The sequence below is a fragment of the Propithecus coquereli genome, unplaced genomic scaffold, assembly GCF_000956105.1.
Source record: "Propithecus coquereli isolate 6110/MARCELLA unplaced genomic scaffold, Pcoq_1.0 Scaffold5, whole genome shotgun sequence".
NCBI lineage: Eukaryota > Metazoa > Chordata > Mammalia > Primates > Indriidae > Propithecus > Propithecus coquereli.
The window spans coordinates 14,059,492-14,079,568 of NW_012150840.1; the positions used below are offsets into that span (position 1 = coordinate 14,059,492).

Consider the following 20,077-nt stretch of genomic DNA (forward strand, 5'->3'; position numbering starts at 1 on the left):
TTCAAGAACTGATGTACCTCTAAATAAAAGTTTTATCAACCCTGTAGAACAGTAAAATTGAAGATATTTTTCTGAGTGTTGTGGTTTATCGTCACCTGTTTACACGCTGCCAATGTACTTTTGTATGCAACATTTGTAATAAGTAGGTTCAGATTGTGTTGATAGTCACTTCAGTTTACTTCAGTGGCCTTCTCTTCTTTCTTGTTTTATGTAATACTTTTCCTGGACCATTTCGTCTCCTGAGGGGGCTTCATCTCGTCTCTGTATCTACATTTCTATTTCTAACCTCTTACTTGAGCCTGGACCTTCACCTCCAAGTGAATATCCTCAAGTCTGGATTGGCACCTCAAACTCTGCTTTTCTACAGAGGAATTATCTTCTTCTGAAACGTGTTTCTCCTTTGTTTTAAATTACCGTTAATTATTTGTGTAACCAAGCGTTGTCATCAAGGCTTATTTTTAACCTTGAAAATGACTTTTTTATTAATAGAGAACTCCTTTAATTCCCGCTGCCGCTTAGTTGAGTCCTTCATTCTTTCGCACGCAGCAAGTATTAAAAATCAATAATTTCAAGAAATCAGTCAAACTCTTAACGCTCTAACAAGTGGTAGCATCCAGCCTGGAACGCGTGTTTAAGCCCCCGTTCAGGGAATCCAAGGGGGAACCCAGACTCAATTCGTACCTCGTCACGTATGAAATACTAACTTGATTCTGCAAGTTCCCTTTGGGGTATTAAAGCTTCGAGGTCCTCTCCACGGAGACCTCTGATAAATGTTTTAAGTAGTTATCTTTTCTTTCTCATTTGCTTCCATTGTAACTCCTCAGCTGACAAGAAAAACTGCCCCATCCGCTGCTGCGGGGAGGCAGTGACGTCACGGCTAGAATTAACTGACCCGTTTTTTCAGGCTTCGCGGACCTAGGAGCCCCGAAAGCCGAGAGAGAATGAGTGGGAGGCGCGGTTCCTTCCATCCAGGAGTGAGCCCTGCGCTGCGAGCAACAGCTGGCCCCGCCAGCTGCCCTCCAGATGGGACTGCGAGGCGGACAGCTCCCACGGACCCCTGAGGCGGGAGACAGCCAAACTTCCTGTCCCGCGCTCGAGCTGCTTCCGGCGGGAGCCGGAAGACGCCGTGTGTGGACGGAATTCGGGACCGACTGAAGGACCGCTGGCTGCCCCGAACGGGAAGGTAAGCTGCGAGGTGGGCCTGGCCACACCTGCTCGGCTGGGTAGTCTCCGAGAGGGAGGAAGCTAATACTGGCTTCTTGGTTGGGCGGGGGAGACTGGGGCCGAGTTCTCCCCCGGAGAGGACAGGGAAACCGCCCCCCTGGGGCACCCCTCCCGGATCTGGCGGGCCCAGGAGCGGCAGTTCTGAAGCCTCACGGCTTCGATCCTCCCCCACGCGGGTTTTTCGGGGCGTTGTTTCGGCTCCTTTGCTTGGTTTGGAGAGCAGGAATATGGTATCAAGACCGTCCTGAGAATGCCGGAGTCAGCGAGTCCCCTGGGCGGGGGCTCTCAGATTGCACCCGTAGCCGGGGCCTGTCCGCGGACATTGGGGCCTCATACTAAGGCTTTTGTGAAGGGAAAAAGGAGATGCCGAGGGGCCTCCTGCCCTGAATGTTTCAGCCCAGAGCTACTCTCATACATCCACTTAGTTTCTGGGTCGGCGGGGCTGGGCTGCTTTTATCTCCTTTGCTTGTCATTTCCTGCGGGGGTGTAGGCTGTGAGTGTTTACAACCCGTATGCCTTTCGTGTTGAAATTATGTTCCGACGTTTCTCAAGAGAAGAGAGTCCAGTGAGTTTATTAGTTTATTCCACTTGCTAATGAGGCTCAGAAATGCATTTAGGCACCATTTGGAAGTTACATACTATTAACTTGGGACTTAAAAATTCGTACTTATACCTCATTTGGCACAAGGGCCGACGCAGTATATTTTCAAAGAAAATAACGGTAACATTTTGAAATAAAGTGTCATTTTGTTGTTGTTAGAGAGTGAGAAATTCCTCTGTGTTATCTTAGTGTGGGGCAGAGTAAAGGACAGCTAAAGTAGCAGTCAGATTTAGGTTCTAGTTATTTAAGTTTTGCATTTAAGTAGATACCTAATTTTTGGCAAGTTATTTAATCTCTGTCTTTGGGGTTTTTTCCTCTGTAAATGAAGGGGTTTAAGTTTAGAGATTTGACTATTCTGAGGCACTGAAGTTTGAGTAGGGAGAGTGACATAAGCATTTATGTGATTTGGAAAGATAACTAGAGTGGCTGCATAAAAAGATGAGTTGGAAAAAGGGGAGCTTTAAAGGCAGGATGACCAGTTAGAAGCCTATTTTAATAGTGTTGAAAGTTACTGAAAGACCTGAAGAGGACATTACAGTAGGAGTATATTTGGGGAACTTAGAATCACTGGGATTATTTAAATATGGAGAAGGAGAGAGATTGTTAAAGACCTAGAATTTGCAGCTGAGTGGGAGGAAGATTGGGCAATAATTGAAATAGATAATACAGGAGAAGAACAGGTTTAGTGGAGGAGATCGTAGTCTGGATCTTGGACATTGTTGGGGTTCAGATGCTGTTGGATATACATGTGAAGATACCCTGCAAGCAGTTAGAAATGAAGGTTTGATACTTTTATGTGGGAGACTTAAAGGGAGCATTTTCATTTATAGCTTGTATATTGTTATTTCTTTGCAATGAAAAATGAGGCTTTCAGGCAGCTAGAAAGAGGGAGAGGAAGGCACCAACAAGACAATAAACATTTATTTAGGTACTTATAAATGCCCTTTATATAAAGTCTTATTCTAATTTTCCATTCTACCCTTGTATTAATTGAAAATTTAATGTACCCATTAATTGTAAATGTACTCATCTTGGATACGTTTTACAATATATGATTACTTTCTATATAATAGTACTCTGAATTTTAGCGACAGTTGTTGGGGTCTGGTCTGGAGGGCAGCTGCATCAGCGTCCTGGGAGTACTACCTCTGGGAAACACCGTTCAAATTTTGACTATTTTAATGTAATTTTTTATCATTATCAAAGCAATATAGTTTTTAGAAAAAAATGGAAATTTGAGGAAAAAAAAGTTACACCAGTTTACTATCATGGCTATGTGAATTTCCTTTTATTTTTTCCTATGCAAATCATTACTAGTTTTAATAATATTAATAGCAAGTATGTAATTTTGTATTTTATTTTTATAATTCAACATGTCATAATCATTTTTCTTTGTTGCATTGTCTTCATAATCATATTTTGAAGTGACAATGCCATATTTAATTAACTATTCCCTGATTGTTGGAGATATATATATATATTTATATATATATATTTACCTGTTGCTTTTAGTTGTTTATTATCGCATAGGATAAAGTGAACATCTTTGGGCATACCTCTATCCATATTTAAGAACTTTTCTTAGATTATTAGAAATAGGAATTCTACATCAAAGCATAACATTTTTATGAATGTTGATAACTACTGTGCTTGTTCCATTTTAAAGCAAATGTTTAGTTAGGGCTGAATTCTTCATTTGCTTTCTTGTTGTGATTTTGGGATATTGTAAAGAAGTGCCTTTGTTTAGCTACATTTTCCCACTGCTCTTAATGCTCTGTCTCTCTTTTTTACCTCCATTTTAGGTTAAATTGATTACCCACCCAGTACAGCATCTTACAGGAAGAGCATAGTATTTCCTAGAGGAATATGAGCATAAAAGGAAGGTGTCATTGACTCTGAATTAAATTTAAACCTGTCCCTGAACAGCTACAGGATTTGGAAACTGAATCAATGTTATCAGATGAGTTAGAATCCAAACCAGAGGTGAGCCCAGTCAGCTTGTTTCCTTTTCTTTTGGTGGGCTATATTTCAAGATTTATCCTTTAGTTCAGGGGTCAGCAAACTTTAATGGGCAAGATAGTAAATAGTTTAGGTTTTGTGAGCCAAGTGGTTTTGATTGTAACTACTAGTTACTATTTTCTATTACTGAGTATTTTCTCAAAGATTTAAAAATTCTATTTTTATCTTTTGTGATTTTTTTATATCTGTTTTTAAGTAAGTATAAAATTATTATGCATTTAGGTAATTATATAATGACAAAATCTTATGTATACATACATACACATAACATATGTATATAAATATTTACTACCACAAACTGTTCTTTTATTAATTTTATATATATCTGAAAGTATTTTCTTTCTGACCATTATTAGGGGATTTAAAAATTTTTTTATTTTTGTTCATTTTTATCACTTGAATTTTAGTGTGTCTGTGTTGCATAATGGAAAGGAGACTGAATTTGGAATCAGGTTACTTAAGTTTAAAGACTGGCAGGGCTCCTAATTGTTCATGTGATCTTAGACAATTCATGTAATGTCTTCAACTTGATTCCTCATCTATCAAATGCTCATTCAGTCTTACTGGGTTAATGTGAGGATTAAATGAGCCAGCACACAGAATAGTGTTTTGTAAAATGTAGTCAATACAATGCAGTTGATTTTTTTTTTAAGTAGCTATCATTTTAAAATATTTTTATCATTTCTCTGTTTGACAGAAGATGACAAGAGGTTAACCTAATTACAGTGAGGTGTCACTTAACAACAGGGATATATTCTGAGAAATGTGTCATTAGGCAATTTTGCCATGGTGTAAACATCATAGAGTGTACTTATACCAACCTAGGTGGTATAGCTTGCTACACACCTAGGCTACATGATATAGCCCGTTGCTCCTAGACTACAAAGCTATATAGCATGTTACTATACTAAATACTGTGAGCAGTTGGAACACAATGGAATTTGTGTATCTAAGCATATCTAAACATCGAAAAAGTACAGTAAAAATATAGTGTTATAATTTTGTGGGACCACCTTCATATATATGGTTATTGATGGAAACATCATGCAGTGCATGACTTTATATAAGTTGACCTTTCTCTAGAACAGAGGGCATGATAAGATAACTTTAAATATTATATTGTAGTTAATCTAGTTTTTCTTTGAATATGGTTGAGGCTAGTGAACAGTCAAGACTTAATTACATTATCACCTTTTGGTAAATTGAGAAGTTTAGGTCCTATTCCTAACAACCTGTTTTTCTCAGTGTTGTCTTTTTCCCCCCAACCCAGCTCCTGGTACAATTTGTTCAGAATACATCCATCCCATTGGGACAGGGGCTAGTAGAATCAGAAGCTAAAGACATTACTTGTTTGTCCCTCCTTCCGGTGACTGAAGCCTCAGAATGCAGTCGGCTAATGTTACCAGGTAAAAGTTATGATCACCAGAGATAGGCTAAAGAAGTCCGTAAGAGCTTAGCCTACTCTATGGTACTGGTGAAATAACTGATTTAATAACTGATTGGTAGAAACTGTAAAAATTAGGAGTCATGGAGAAAAAGCAACCACAGGAGTCATAAGTGCATCAATAGTTTAAGCCATAGGAATGGATATGATTACCCAAGGATTGTGAGAGTGAGGGGAAAAAGGCTAAGGCAGAAATCTTGTGGAACTCTCTATTTAAGATACAGGATGAGGCAGGAGAGCCTGCAAAGAAGGGAAAGAAAAGACTACTGTAGTAGGATGAATATCAGCATAGAATGGAGGCATGGAATCCAAGGGAAGTCAGGGTGTCAGATGCTCCTGAGAGGCCCAGTGAAATAGGGACCAAAAAGAGACAATCATTGACTTCAGCAGGACCTGTTCCATGGAGCAAAGGGAGTAGAAAGACAGGCTGCAGAGAGTTGAGGTATCTATGCAAAGTAAGTATAATTGAGTAAGTAACTATACATACTTTCTAAAGGCTCTCCTGCTATGAGAAGGAAAAAAGAGGAGGAGGTAAGGTAGAGGAAAGATTTTTGTTTGAGATAGGAGATATTTGAGAGTTGGTTTATGCCAAGAGAAAAGAGCCAATTAGAGAAGCTGAAGACAGAGGTAGTAGAGAATTGGTGAAGAGGTTCCCGAAAAAGTTAGGAAGTAGAATTTTGAGTACAGATACTGAGATTAGCTTTGGATGGAAAGAGGGAGCTCCTATGACTTAACTGTTAGCAAGGAGAACATTATTTTGGGGTGTAGTGAATTCTTTAAGTTCTTCTCCTTCTTTTAAGCTTTGGAATATTAATATTAAATTACAGGAGGGTCAGTATTAACCTGTTGGTGACAACTTACTTGTTCGTTATACAGTCTTCTGGTGGGTTTGGTGGCTCACGCCTGTAATCCCAACACTTTAGGAGGCCAAAGCCGCAGGATCACTTGAGCCCAATAGGCTGAGACCAGCCTGGGCAGCATAGTGAGACACCATCTCTACAAAAAATAAAAAAAATTAGCTGGGCTTGGTGGTGCATGCCTGCAGTCCTAGCTACTCGGGAGGCTGAGACAGGAGGATGGTTCACACTAGCGAGCCATGATCTAGCCACTGTACTCCAGCCTGGGTGACAGAGTGAGACCCTGTCTCTAAAAATAAAAAAATAAAAAATAAATAAAATCTTCTGGTTACTGTCCTTTAATGGTATTCTTTGAATTTTTATTTTTTTGAGACAGAGTCTTGCTTGGTTGCCATGGGTAGAGTGCTGTGGCATCATCATAGCTCACTGCAGCCTCATTGTGAGAGTGAGGGGAAAAAGGCTAAGGCAGAAATCTTGTGGAACTCTCCTGGGCTCAAGCCATCCTCTTGTCTCAGCCTCCTGAGACCTGGGACTACAGGCATGCACCACAATGTCCAGCTAATTTTTCTATTTTTAGTAGAGATGGGATCACGCTCTTGCTCAGGCTGGTCTCGAACTCCTGAACTCAAGCAATCCTCCCACCTCAGCCTCCCAGGGTACTAGGATTACAGGTGTGAGCCACTGTGCCTGGCCATGTTTGATTTTTGAAGTGACTTTAAAAACTTTTTTCATTTTTTTTTTTTTTTTGAGACAGAGTCTCACTCTTTTTGCCCGGGCTAGAGTGAGTGCTGTGGCGTCAGCCTACCTTACAGCAACCTCACACTCCCGGGCTCAAGCAATCCTTCTGCCTCAGCCTCTTGAGTAGCTGGGACTACAGGCATGCGCCACCATGCCCGGCTAATTTTTTCTATGTATTTTTAGTTGTCCGATTAATTTCTTTCTATTTTTAGTAGAGACGGAGTCTTGCTCTTGCTCAGGCTGGTTTCGAACTCCTGAGCTCAAACAATTCGCCTACCTTGGCCTCCCAGAGTGTTAGGATTACAGGTGTGAGCCACCGCGCCCGGCCTAAAAACTTTTTTCATTTTTAAAGAGTAAAGAAGGACAGATATATTCAAGCAATTAATGTTAATTTAAGGTTTCCCCATCTAGATCCAAGTTCTTATATATCTTCCTTCTCTCAACGCCTATTTTTCTGTTGGTATGTTGGGAGTCATATTTTCCAAATCCCCTATGGATTTTCAACATGTGAAAATTTCCAGGTGCTAATAGATGATTTTTGTTAGGCTCTTTTCCCCTTGAATTTTCTCTCCCAGTTTTAATTTATTTTCACTTATTTATTATTTTTGAGACACAGTCTTTTTCTGTTGCGCAGGCTAGAGTGCAGTGGCTACGTCATAGCTCACTGCACGCTTGAACTTGGCTTAAGCCATTTTCTCACCTCAGTCTCCTGAGTAGCTGAGACTACAGCATCATGCCATCATACCCTGCTAAGTTTTTATTTTTTGTAGAGATGGGATCTTGCTATGTTGCCCAGGCTGGCCTTGAACTCCTGGCCTCAACTGATTCTCCCTCCTTGGCCTCCCAAAGTTCTGGGACTACAGATGTGAGCCACTGTACCTGGCCTACCTTTCTTCTTTTACTGTACATTTGTGTGGTTCATTCTTATAGTGTGTAGCTGATTTGTTTGGTTTCATTGCTTTGTAGTATTATATGAGTATACCACAACTTCTTTCTCCATGCCACTATTAATGAATATTTAGTTATATTCTAGTGTTGTACTATGACAAACAGTGCTGCTATGAACTTTATACTTTTTTTGGTGATAAAATATATATAACATAAAATTACCCTTTTAACCATTTCTGAGTTTACAGTTCTGTAGCATTAAGTACATTGACAATGCTGAACAAAATTGGCAGTACCATCCACTTTAATTCCTATAATCTTATCTATTATCTGCTTAAAAGAGGAAAAAGTGTTACCTGCTTTTTATAAAAATGAATGAAAAGCCCTGAAAACATCGAATATTTCAGCATTGTAGTGCAGTTCCTCACTATATTACAACCAAAACTTTTGGGAAATCTTTCCTTCCTTTAGAACAGATTTCTTGAAGTGAAGTCTTCTGAATTATTTCTTTACATCCGGTATAAAACCTAGAACTGTAATGAAACATATTGATGATTCTGTAAAATTGTAATTGCTTCCCAGGCTGTGTCCCCCCACCCCAATTACTCACCACAACCATCAGGTATGTGTTGTAAAAGTTAAGGACAGGGAACACTCTCCAAAAAAATTTTAGATCCTGTTCTTGAGTTTAGTATTTATTGTATAGCTATATTTGTCAAGAAAAAAGTACCGATTTCTGTCCTCAAAAAGGACTAAATTCTATAATGTCCAATGGGAATGTTTGGTTATTACTTACTGCTAAGTGTCAGAAGAGTCTATTCCTCACATTTTGGCTGACAATCCTTAGAACTTAACGGCATCTTTGTTCTTCTCTGAGGCAGATTTTGTGTTTGTAAAATGAGAATGCTGTCTGCTTCTGTAAGTGTGTTAAATACTGAGGGAGGTTACAAGGGCATTAGGTGCCATGTATTGAAATGGTGAGCCCCTTGGAGATAGATGACACATAAAGCTGTGGTATTTTCCCTTTACTAGATGATACTCCAAGTCATACTAACTCCTCCAAGGAGGTCCCTTCCTCAGCTGTTTTGAGAAGCCTTCAGGTGAATGTGGGCCCAGACGGAGAAGAGACAAGGGCCCAGGCTGTACCGAAGTCCACAGAGTTTTTGTCCACTCCGGAGTCTCCTAGCTTGTTGCAAGATCTACAGCCAAGTGATAGCACTTCTTTTATTCTTCTTAACTTAACAAGAGCAGGTGTTTTTTTTTTTTTATCTTTTTCTGAACTCATGCTTAAGAAAAAAATAGGGGGTGGGGCATATTTAACTCAGTCATACTTAAAATGGAAAGAAGCTTTATTATTTTGGAGAATTAGTGTGGTCTGGTGACCATTTGAATGTGGAGAAGGAGAGGGAGGACTCTAGGATGACTCCCATTTCTTGTTTCGGAAATTAGGTGGTGCCGTTTACTGAGATAGCATAGGAACAGGGCTTGGGGGAGGATGATTGATTCCAATTTGTGCGTGTTGATATTGAGATTTTGGAGGGACATTCAGGAGGAGGTGTCCTTTAGAGAGTTAGAAATAGAATTCCAGAGTTCTAGAGAGGTCTGGTATGAAATAAGTAGTTTTGGTACGAGAGAAGTCTGAAGCATAAACAGAAAAGAAGGCAAGTCTGAGACCTTGAGGGGAAAAAACATGTAAGAGGGCAACAGAAGAATGGGAAGGAGCAGCTGGAAGCAGATGAAGAGAACTGGGAAAGAATGGTGGGGAAGAAGCCAAGGAATGAAAAAAGTTTTAAGGAAGAAAAGGTACTAAATCATGCCAAATCCTACAGGATGGTCTAGTTGATGAAGGATGTGTATAGTGACCTTAGCAAGAACAATTGTTCTTTGGGTAGTAGAGGTGGAGGCCAGGGTTAAAGAGATGGGGAGTGAGTGGATGGAAGGCAAGAAAGTGGATAAGCAAACTAAAAGGTACACTTTACACTTGTTCAAGAAGCTTGACTTTGAAGGAATAGGTAAGAAGGTAATAGCTTAGAGAAGTACTTGGGTTTTCTGCTCTTTTAAAAAATAAAGGTGGGAGAGACTTGAGCTCCAACACATTTAAAGGCTGTAAAGAAAAGCTGTCCAATAAGAATAGGTTGCAGATGGGAGAGAGGAGAAAACTGAAAGATAAAGGAGGGAATAACTGAAGAAATGAGATTGGGATATTAGAGATGGGTGTTAGCCTGATTGCCAGGAAGGACAGCTTTCCCTCTGAAACAAGAGGAGGCAAGGTAACAAGAAGCTTTTGGGATGAGAGTAGAAAAGTAATAGCCTAATCATCTATAAGCATAGAAGTTTGAAGTGAGGGTTGAATATCTAGAATAGGTGATGCAGGACATGGAAAGATTCTGAGCCAGGGCAAATGAAAGGATTACTTGATGGCTAACTTTCATATATTTTCTTGTTTTTTCCAGGTCTGGGCTCTTCAGCTGAGCACTTAGTTTTTGTACAGGATGAGGCAGAAGATTCAGGGAATGATTTCCTCTCCAGTGAAAGTACAGACAGTAGCATTCCGTGGTTCCTCCGTGTTCAGGAGTTGGCTCATGACAGTCTGATTGCTGCTACTCGTGCACAATTGGCAAAGAGTGCAAAAACCAGCAACAATGGTGAGACTCATGTGGCATTTTCCTTTCCAGTGTTCTGTGCAAAGAGACTTTGATAATGCAATGGCTATGTTTTGAGTTGTGTATAATTCAAATTATTTTACTGGTGAGAGCAGAATGTTAGAAATGTGTAAATTGCTTAGGTCTTATTTTCCATAAAATAACTTGGCCGTGTCAGATTTGTGTCCAAAATCAACTAGACTAGTATTCTGTATTCTCAACTTTAAATAAGGTACAGAGCCCGTTTTAAAGGAAAAAAAAAAAATACTCCCCGAACCTGGGGTTATCTTGAATTATTTTTATTGTAATGTCCCTTAAATACATAAAATCATAAATTCTGTGTAAACTTGTTATGCTTAGAACTCTTATACCATCGTGAAATCATAATAGTTTTATCAATTAATAGAAATAAAACTATAAAACTAATGAAAATAAAATTAATACTAATATGGCAGATGATTATGTTTTGTTGAAACAAAATTACTGCTCATGGAAATTTAACAATTAGCTATGATGGCTTTAATGTTCTTTCTTTCCAGTTCAGCATACCTATGCTACTTACTGTGTGCCACTTTTTTCTGTTCTAGTAATTTTCAAAGTATTGTCCCTGAATCATTAGCATCACCTGGAAACTTAGAAATGCTCTCAGACCCCATCCCAGACCTACTGTGTCAGAAACTTGGTTCTGATTCATGTTAAAGCTTAATAGAACCATGGCTCTATTCAAACCACTGCAAAACCTTTGCTTATGTAGTATTCCATTAATACTTTTTGTTTTAGATCTGCCTCTGTATTTTCTAATTAATATTTGACAAATTACTACTACATGCTTCAACACTATCATTGTCACAAACTAAACTTAAGCACTGAAATCTCATGTCAGTATACAGGTGTTTGGAGTTAATGCAGATGATCTAGAATATGCTTATGATTTTTTGCTTACCATTCAAATGAAAACAAAAAGTTAAAATAATTTCTCATAGAGAACTCAAGGATCCTACTAATATTTCAGAGTATTCCAGTTTTAGAAACATTAACCTAAATCTTTTCCTGCACAGAGAACTCGAGACTTCTATTAGTTTTCAAAATAATTAGTTCTGTTTATGACTACCATAGTGCTGCTTAGAATAGTTAATTTTACCATCTTGGGGGAACCCTAAAGTTCAGATTATTCCTGAGATGTTTTTACCCATCTCTGGATCCTGAAACCTTCAGCATTTCCACTTGTATTGAGGAAGTAGTGCCATATTTGCCAGTGAGAAGCAGTAGATGGAGGGAGCCTGGGATCCAGACCAGGCACCATCATTTACTAGTTCCCTGCCTCAGGTAGTTTCTCCCTTACCTTTAGTTTTCTCATGTTCAGAACATAGAGATCAGGCAGCCTACCTGATTGGGTTGTTATGAAGATTAAAGAAAATACTTTCTGGGAAATGCTTTATAATCAGCAAAGCATTGTGTGAATGTTTTTCTTACTCTCAAAATAACATTGCTTTTAACAACTACCATGTATGCCCGAATATAAAATTACCCCAAATATAAGATAATTTTTTATTTTCCCAACAAGATGATTCCCTAAAAACTTTTTTCTTAGATATATAAACCTTTAGGCATGTAGATAAAATTAACATTGTACATTGCTGTTTGAGAAATTTTATGATTTTGGGTATACATACACATTTTAAATTGTGTGAAATATACTTAATATTGCTTTTCACCCACTAATGTAATGAAATGATTTTATTCAATATTTTAATACATTTTTAACATAAATATCTTTGTCATTGTCATTACTGAAGCCACTTTGTGACTCCTCTATCACAGTTTTTCAGAGCATATCATCTTCATTTCCCTCTAAATTGCTTGAAATACAGAAATATTTTATTTTCTTTTACTTTTTTAAGAGACAGCGACTTGCTCTGGCACCCATGCTGGAGTGCAGTAGTGCAATCATAGCTCATTGCAATCTTGAACTCCTGGGCCCAAGTGATCTTTCTGCCTCAGCCTCCTTATTAGCTGGGACTACAGGCATGTACTACCATGCTTACCTAACTTTGTTTGTTTTTTTTTTTTTTTTTTTCATTTTTTTGAGACAAGGTCTCACTGTGTTGCCCAGGCTGGTCTTGAACTCCTGGCCTCAAGTGATCCTCCCACCTTGACCTCCCAAAATGCTGGGATTACAGTTGTGAGCCACTATGCCTGGCCAAAATATTTTAATTTTGTATATAATGCTGTATATCCTGTCAGCAAAGGCATTTGGACCAAATCCCCACCTTTTTTTAATAAATAAAGTTTTATTGGAACACAGGCATTTTCATTAGTTACAAATTATATATGGCTGCTGCTATGACAAAGTTAAGTAGTTGTGACAGAGCCCATATGGCTTGCAAAGCTGAAAGTATTTCCTGCCTGGCCTCTTACAGAAAAAGTTTGCTGACCCTGCTCTATATAATACCCTCACTGGAATTTTATCTCAGATGCAAAGACATGTATAACTATAGGATTTTTAAAGCACTTACAGTATTATCCAACACCTGCAATTATGAGATGTTGAATTTCTTTGTATCTCTCTTTTTAAAAATTTAATCAGTTTCATCAGATAACTTTTTTTTTTTTTTTTTTGAGAGAGTCTCACTCTGTTGCCGGGCTAGAGTGCCATGGAGTCAGCCTAGCTCACAGCAACCTTAAACTCCTGGGCTCAAGGGATCCTTCTGCCTCAGCCTCCCAGGTAGCTGGGACTACAGACATGCACCACCATGCCCGGATAATTTTTTCTGTATGTTTTTAGTTGTCCAGCTAATTTCTTTCTATTTTTTCAGTAGATACGGGACCTCACTCTTGCTCAGGCTAGTCTTGAACTCCTGAGCTCAAACGATCCTCCGCCTCTGCCTCCCAGAGTGCTAGGATTATAGTCATGAGCCACCGTGCCTGGCCTCTGAAGATTTTTTTTTAGGGAATAATTTGCTATATATTTGAGCATATATTGCTAATCTTTAGTGTTGAGAAGGAGAGATTCCAGTGATTTCTTAGCCTTGCCTTACATCATGTATTCATTTTTTTCTGTTTTATGTTTATCAGTATTCTTACTATATCTACAAAATTGAATGTACAAAGCCCCAACCGTCATGCTGATTTAAATCTTTGGATTAGTGTGATGTTTCTACATACCTTTCATTAGAAATTAATTAGCTGGAACTCTGGAGTTGGTGGGAAGTTTCCTTTATGGTACATGTACTTTTGTGCTGTTTAAATTTTACCTATGTGTAGATATTTTTTATTTACACAAATTTAAAAACCAGGGACAGTATTAAAGAAAAAGTTAATGTATTAAGTAGCAGAAGGCATCCTAGATTCTGCTCTGACTTTGGGGCAATTAGTTTTATGACTAGTATTTGGTAAAGTATAGCAAGGAGAATGTAGGGCAGTAAGAGATTAATAGGTGAGTCAGAAACTGCCTTTGATTGGCTGTCAGTTTCCAGGGAATGTGGTAGGTGCAACATATATATTGTGCTCCTACCTTTTGAGAGGGAAATTTGGAAATATAAATTTTATTACTAAGGTATGTATAGTGGAAAGATAAACCCATATGCTCATAGCAGAATTAAGTGACTATGATTTTTTTCTCTATTGATCTTCAAGTCTGTCTTGAAGAAAATCACAGAAAAGGATCATCACCTGCTAATCTGGAATTTATATAAAATTTTAATTACCTGATTTTATTTAAATTTATGGGAGGCACCGTGTACTCCTCTCCTCACCTCCCTTTATTCTATTGAACAAAACTCCAGTAGATATTTTCTCTAACTTCTTTTTTTAACGTGGTTAGAAATTTTAAAAATCATCTGAGTTTTTGCATTCTTAAATATTTTATAACTAAAAGGGGTAGTACAGGAAATTGGAAGGTGGTTCTTATTCTCCAGAATGATAGGAAACAGCCAGATTGATTTCATATGATGGAAATATGAGAATGGCCATCTGTGGAAGAAATCTGTGTGCCCACACTAAGCAAGAATGACCACTTCTCCTTAAAATAGTTTTTTACTACCAAGAAATTTGTCATTTCTCTAAGCATCCCACTCTGAGTGTTAATATACCTGCTTCCTTACCAATCTGTATAATGCAACATAGGTTTAATTTTGCTTTCTGAGATTTCTGATAGAAAACCATTTTGGATTTTTCTTAAATTCATCAAAGAGGCTTAGTCTTGTGAAGCAAAGCATGATAGCTTTTGGTAGTCTGGAGTAATGGGATGGGGATGTAGAGTCCTCTCATTTCTATTAAACAGATACAAAGAGAGCTGGAGAAGATGAAGATGGATTTCTGATTAATGATCACTAGGAGGAAAATATTGGAGCTTTATTGTTTGAACCTAAGTGTCTGAGCAGGGTCCTTCCTGTGTTATAAATATGTGACTCTGTTACAGGAGAAAATGTCCACCTTGGTTCTGGTGATGGGCAACCCAAAGATTCTGGGCCCCTTCCTCCAGTGGAAAAGAAGCTCAAGTGTACAGTTGAAGGCTGTGACCGGACATTTGTGTGGCCAGCTCACTTTAAGTACCACCTCAAAACTCATCGGTGAGCAAATCTGGGATCTCACACTTGGATTGATTGCATATTGATGCATACATTGATGCTTCCAGAGGAGCCTGGTCCCCCAGTTGGCAAAGGAGAGTGAGCTTCTGTTCAGCTAGCTTCTGTTCAAGATGTCTTTTGTTCTTTAATAGAAAGATTTGCATTGTCTCATTTATCTCATTCTTGATAAATATTTAATGAGACATTTGGCATCTAAATGTCTTAAAGCGAGAGTTCTCAAATTTCATGATAAAACATAGTTTCTTTGAGAACTTAAAAAATAATACATAAGCCTGGGACCGTGTCCTAAACCTGTGAAATCAGTTTGGTGTTGGAAGGTGCTGGGCATCTGTAAGTTTAACAAACTCTTCAGGTGATTCTGATATATCCAGGTTTGAGATTTACTCCCTCCCTTAAGAGTCAATAGGAGCTTTGTTTTGTCATCTCTAGTGAAGAGTATTTTCAGGTATTGTTGCTTATGTGATTATTTTTGCAGAAACGACCGCTCCTTCATCTGCCCTGCAGAAGGTTGTGGGAAAAGCTTCTATGTACTACAGAGGCTAAAGGTGCACATGAGAACCCACAATGGGGAGAAGCCCTTTATGTGCCCTGAATCTAGCTGTGGTAAGCAGTTCACTACAGCTGGAAACCTGAAGAACCACTTACGAATTCACACAGGTGTGTGCTAAACCAACATTCCTTTAGGCAGTCTACTTGGCTCAGCACTTATTTGCCTATCATTAGGAAAGGCTCAAGTGGGAAGGCTCAGGTGTGAATACATATGAAGGTCTAGGGTTGTTGCTAGAACTCTGAAGATGGGATTTTTTTTTCTTAAATGCCTCATGGCACTTACAATAACATTTATTTAACTTTTACCTGTGTGTGAAGAATGGACAGTGTTTCTGCCTCCAGGAACTTAATGTGTAGGAAGAAATGTAAGAGCTTCTTAGATAATGATGATATGAGGAGATATGGACAAAATCAGTCTGTTTTCAAATATCTCCAAACATTGCACACTTAAAATTTTTTTTTTTTTTTTTAATAGAGACAGGGTCTCACTCTTGCTCAGGTTGGGCTCGAACTCCTGAGCTCAAGCAATCCTCCCACCTCTGCCTCCGAGAGTGCTAGGATTACAGGCGTCAGCCACCACAGTTATAATTTTGAACAGTAACATTTATTGAATCACACAAACCATACAGAGCCTGTTCTAGGCACTAAATAGGATAAGGTGGGCAAAAATACAAAAGATAAGATATAATCCCTGGCTTTGAGAAGTGTGCTTTCTTGTTAGAGCCTCACAACATGAAAAACAGAATGGGGATGTGACTTATTCTGATCACACAGCATGTTAATGTCAAAGGAGCAAAATAAAGATTGCTTGACTCTTAGTCTAAGAGTCTAAGTGTGAAATTCCAAGCCACTTGGTCTAGCATATGCTAGTGTCTTGCCAAAAATTAATTACTGAACCCAGACCACTATTTTAGAATGTGTAACTATTCTTCCCCACTTTCATGCCACTTTGTTTTTTTTTGTTCATTCTTGTATTGGTAAAGTGACAGCAGGTACAATTAAAGGACATTTAAAAAGTGTGGCTTGACCTGAAGTCACAAGTATTCTGGGCATGAACCTGTGATTTTCTCTAGATTGACATAACCTCTGCATATGATTTGGGGCAGAACAGTTCTGTTCTCAGATGTTTTTTTTTTTTTTTTTTTTTTGAGACAAAGTCTCAGTCTTTTGCCCAGGCTGGAGTAAGTGCCGTGGCGTCAGCCTAGCTCACAGCAACCTCACACTCCTGGGCTCAAGCAATCCTTCTGCCTCAGCCTCCCGAGTAGCTGGGACTACAGGCATGTGCCACCATGCCCGGCTAATTTTTTTCTATATATTTTTAGTTGTCCGATTAATTTCTTTCTATTTTTAGTAGAGACGGGGTCTCGCTCTTGCTCAGGCTGGTTTCGAACTCCTGAGCTCAAATAATCCGCCCGCCTCGGCCTGAGCCCCCGCGCCCGGCCTCTCAGATGGTTTTTAAGAGAGTAAATTATACTTGCTCCAAGAAAGCAATTTGAATAAAAGAATAGGAAAACCATCTAGCTGAATAGATAAGGAAAGAAGTAGAGTTCACTATGCTTTATTGTTAAATTTGGTAACCCTTCATCATTGTGCTGCTCATCATTTTTGCAGCATTTGATAACACTGAATGTCTTAAAATGCTTTCTTTTATGTCAAATTATGACCTGATTTTCTCCTGTTTTTCTTTTCTTTTTTCTAACTCTTGCTAGCTTCCATCTTGGTTAATCTCTTTTTTTTTTGAGACAAAGTCTCTCTTTGTTGTCTTGGATAGAGTGTAGTGGTGTCATCATAGCTCAGTGCAGCCTCAAACTTCTGAGCTCAAGGGATTCTCCTGCCTCAGCCTCCTGAGTAGCTGGGACTACAGGTGCATGCCACCATATCTGGCTACGTTTTCTGTGTTTTTGGTAGAGTTGGGGGTCTCAGTATGTTACTCAGGTTGGTCTGGAGCTCCTGGCTTCCCAAAGTGCTAGGATTACAGGCATGAGCCACCATACCTGGCCTCATATGTATTAGTATATTGTTCATTCTTTCAGCACCTTTTTGAGTATCTAGCATTCTGGAGTGGAGATGAGTATACAAACAGGCATTCAAAAAGATTACAGACCACTGAAAATTACAAACATTAAACTGTGTGGTACAGTCTAAAAGAACTGTGTAATTAGTCGGGAATGGTGGCTTATGCCTGTAATCCTAGCACTCTAGGAAGCCAAGATGGAGGGATTGCTTGAGGCTAGGAGTTTGAGACCAGCCTGGGCAACATAGTGAGACCCCATCTCTACAAAAAAATTTAAAAAATTAGCCAGGCACAGTGGCATGTTCCTGTAGTCTAAGCTACTCAGGAGGCTGAGGCAGGAGGATCATTTGAGCCCAGGAATTCAAGGATACAGTGAGCTATGATTGCTCCACTGTACTCCAGCCTAGGTGAAAGAGTGAGACCCTTTCTCTTTGTACCCCAAAAATGAAAAAAAAAAATGCGAGGGGAAAAAAAAAGGAACAGCATAATCTAGAATAGTGCTGCTCCCTCCTACAAAGTCAAGCTTCAATGTTGTCACCATGCTGGCATCACTTGCCATTTTTTGAACTTGCCCTGGGCACTCTCCGTTTCAAGGGTCTCCTCGCACGATTCATTGTGCTTGAAATTCTCTTCCATCTTGTTATCTTTTAAGACCAGTTCAAATTCTGCTCTTTTCAAAAATTACTGCAATTAGAATTCCTCCCCTCCTTAAATGCTTATAGCACTTTTTTGTACAGGAACTTATATTAAAGTTATTTATGAATACATTTGTCTCTCTTATACTATTCTGTGATCCTTGGAGTCAGGATAGAGACTGCATCTTTGATTTTTTTTTTTACTTTTTATTTTGACATAATTATAGACTCAGGATAAATTGCAAAAATAGCACAAAGTTCTGTGTATTCTTCACCTAGCTTCCTTAAAATGTGACCTCTTAGGTAGCTATAGCAATATTAAAATCAAGAAATTACCATTATTGTCAACTAGTCTACAGACTTCATTCAGTTTCCACTATGCAGCTTTGATTTTTAAAATAACAAAGTAGTATTGTTGAAAGTGAAAAGCACAAAGACAAAAATAAATCACAATATCACTACATAAACAGAGCCACTTTTATAATATTACAGACTCTTATGTGTAACTCTGTGACTGAGTATCTGTTTTCATGTGTTTGCTGTGTAAAATGGCACTATATAAAATATTTACTTTTATAACCTTTAAAAATCTGTACTTTTAGATAGATCTAGAAACGGAATCCTAAATAGAATCAGTGTAAGGTAAAAACCCTGACAATGTGTCCACTGTTAATCTGGATCTCCTCAGAGGGGATGGGATAACTGAAGAAGGTAGGTCAGTGCAGCTCTCCAGCCCTTGAGGCAGGAGGTAGAAGGAAGTGTATGAGGCTCGGAGGCAACCATTCTAAGGAAAAGGGCAGGGCTGTCTGCTGGGCAGTATACTAAAGATCATTGAGAGGCAACACTTGCTAGGTAGCCCAGTTATATAGCATGAGTTAAAGAAATCAGTCAGTCAGTCATTAGAAACAGAATAAAGTTGGTGGGAAAAGAGGGCAATAGTTCATCAGAAGACTGAGTCTTTATCTCATTTTTTTGTCTGTAGGAGAGAAGCCTTTCCTTTGTGAAGCCCAAGGATGTGGCCGTTCATTTGCTGAGTATTCTAGCCTCCGAAAACATCTGGTGGTTCACTCAGGTAATAGAACCTGTGCCATTTGTAGATTTTAGGAAAAGTAGAGAGACAAAAGGATGAAAGGGTGAGGGAGTAGTATAAAGAAATTTAAAAAGAAACAAACTATTCAAAATAAAGGTTAAATGCTTATCATCATCATGACAGAATCAGAAATCAAGGCCCTTAATAAGTGGATCTTATAATTCAAAGGGTCTTATAATCAAAGGGGTGAAATGTAATTATTATTTTCAGTGGAGTCACTACTTTCAAATCCAGACCATTTTCTCAATTCAGCAGATTTGTTTGGCACTGTGCTGGGTGCTTTATAAGTTATATCAAACATGGATCCTCTTCTTTAGGAATTGACATTTTTATTCCTCTGGGGGAAGATTTCAAATCATAAGAAAGTAGAAAGGTCGACGTCAGTGGCAGCAGCACTGCCTTCTGAGGAGCCATTGTTGATCCTGCTTTAGTCACCATTTTGGCAGAAACTATGCCTTTGGCAAATAGAACCATGAACCTTATTGTTGCCAGATATGTAGAAGGGGACAGAGGAGTAAGACTTAGTGGCCCACTTTCTGAAATTAATTCTCTGTGATTCTGACAAATTTGCCCATTCTATGTTACATTAGTTGATTTTTTGATGTGAAACCAACTTTGCATTTCTAGGATAAATCCCACTTGCTCAGGGTGTATAATCCTATTTATATGGTGCTAGACTCAGTTTTCTCATAGTTTGGTAAGAATTTTTACATTATGTTTATAAAGAATATTGTGGGCCGGGCGTGGTGGCTCACGCCTGTAATCCTAGCACTCTGGGAGGCCGAAG

General features: G+C 38.8%; 1 protein-coding gene across 4 annotated transcripts in view; it reads left to right on the forward strand.

Moving 5' to 3' along the window:
* The first annotated feature begins 1,058 nt into the window (after positions 1–1,058).
* The window catches only part of ZNF410 (zinc finger protein 410), a 32,957-nt gene continuing 13,938 nt past the window's right edge, over positions 1,059–20,077 (forward strand). For 2 of the 4 annotated variants that reach the window (XM_012656194.1, XM_012656195.1), the window contains exons 1-8: positions 1,059–1,183; positions 3,628–3,808; positions 5,115–5,250; positions 8,804–9,022; positions 10,225–10,416; positions 14,834–14,984; positions 15,478–15,659; positions 19,183–19,272. In XM_012656194.1, coding sequence (XP_012511648.1) covers positions 3,776–3,808; positions 5,115–5,250; positions 8,804–9,022; positions 10,225–10,416; positions 14,834–14,984; positions 15,478–15,659; positions 19,183–19,272 — 1,003 coding nt within the window. In that variant the 5' untranslated portion in view covers positions 1,059–1,183; positions 3,628–3,775. The remainder of the gene's footprint in view (positions 1,184–3,627; positions 3,809–5,114; positions 5,251–8,803; positions 9,023–10,224; positions 10,417–14,833; positions 14,985–15,477; positions 15,660–19,182; positions 19,273–20,077) is intronic. The other 2 variants (XM_012656196.1, XM_012656197.1) reach the window with 2 other exon arrangements.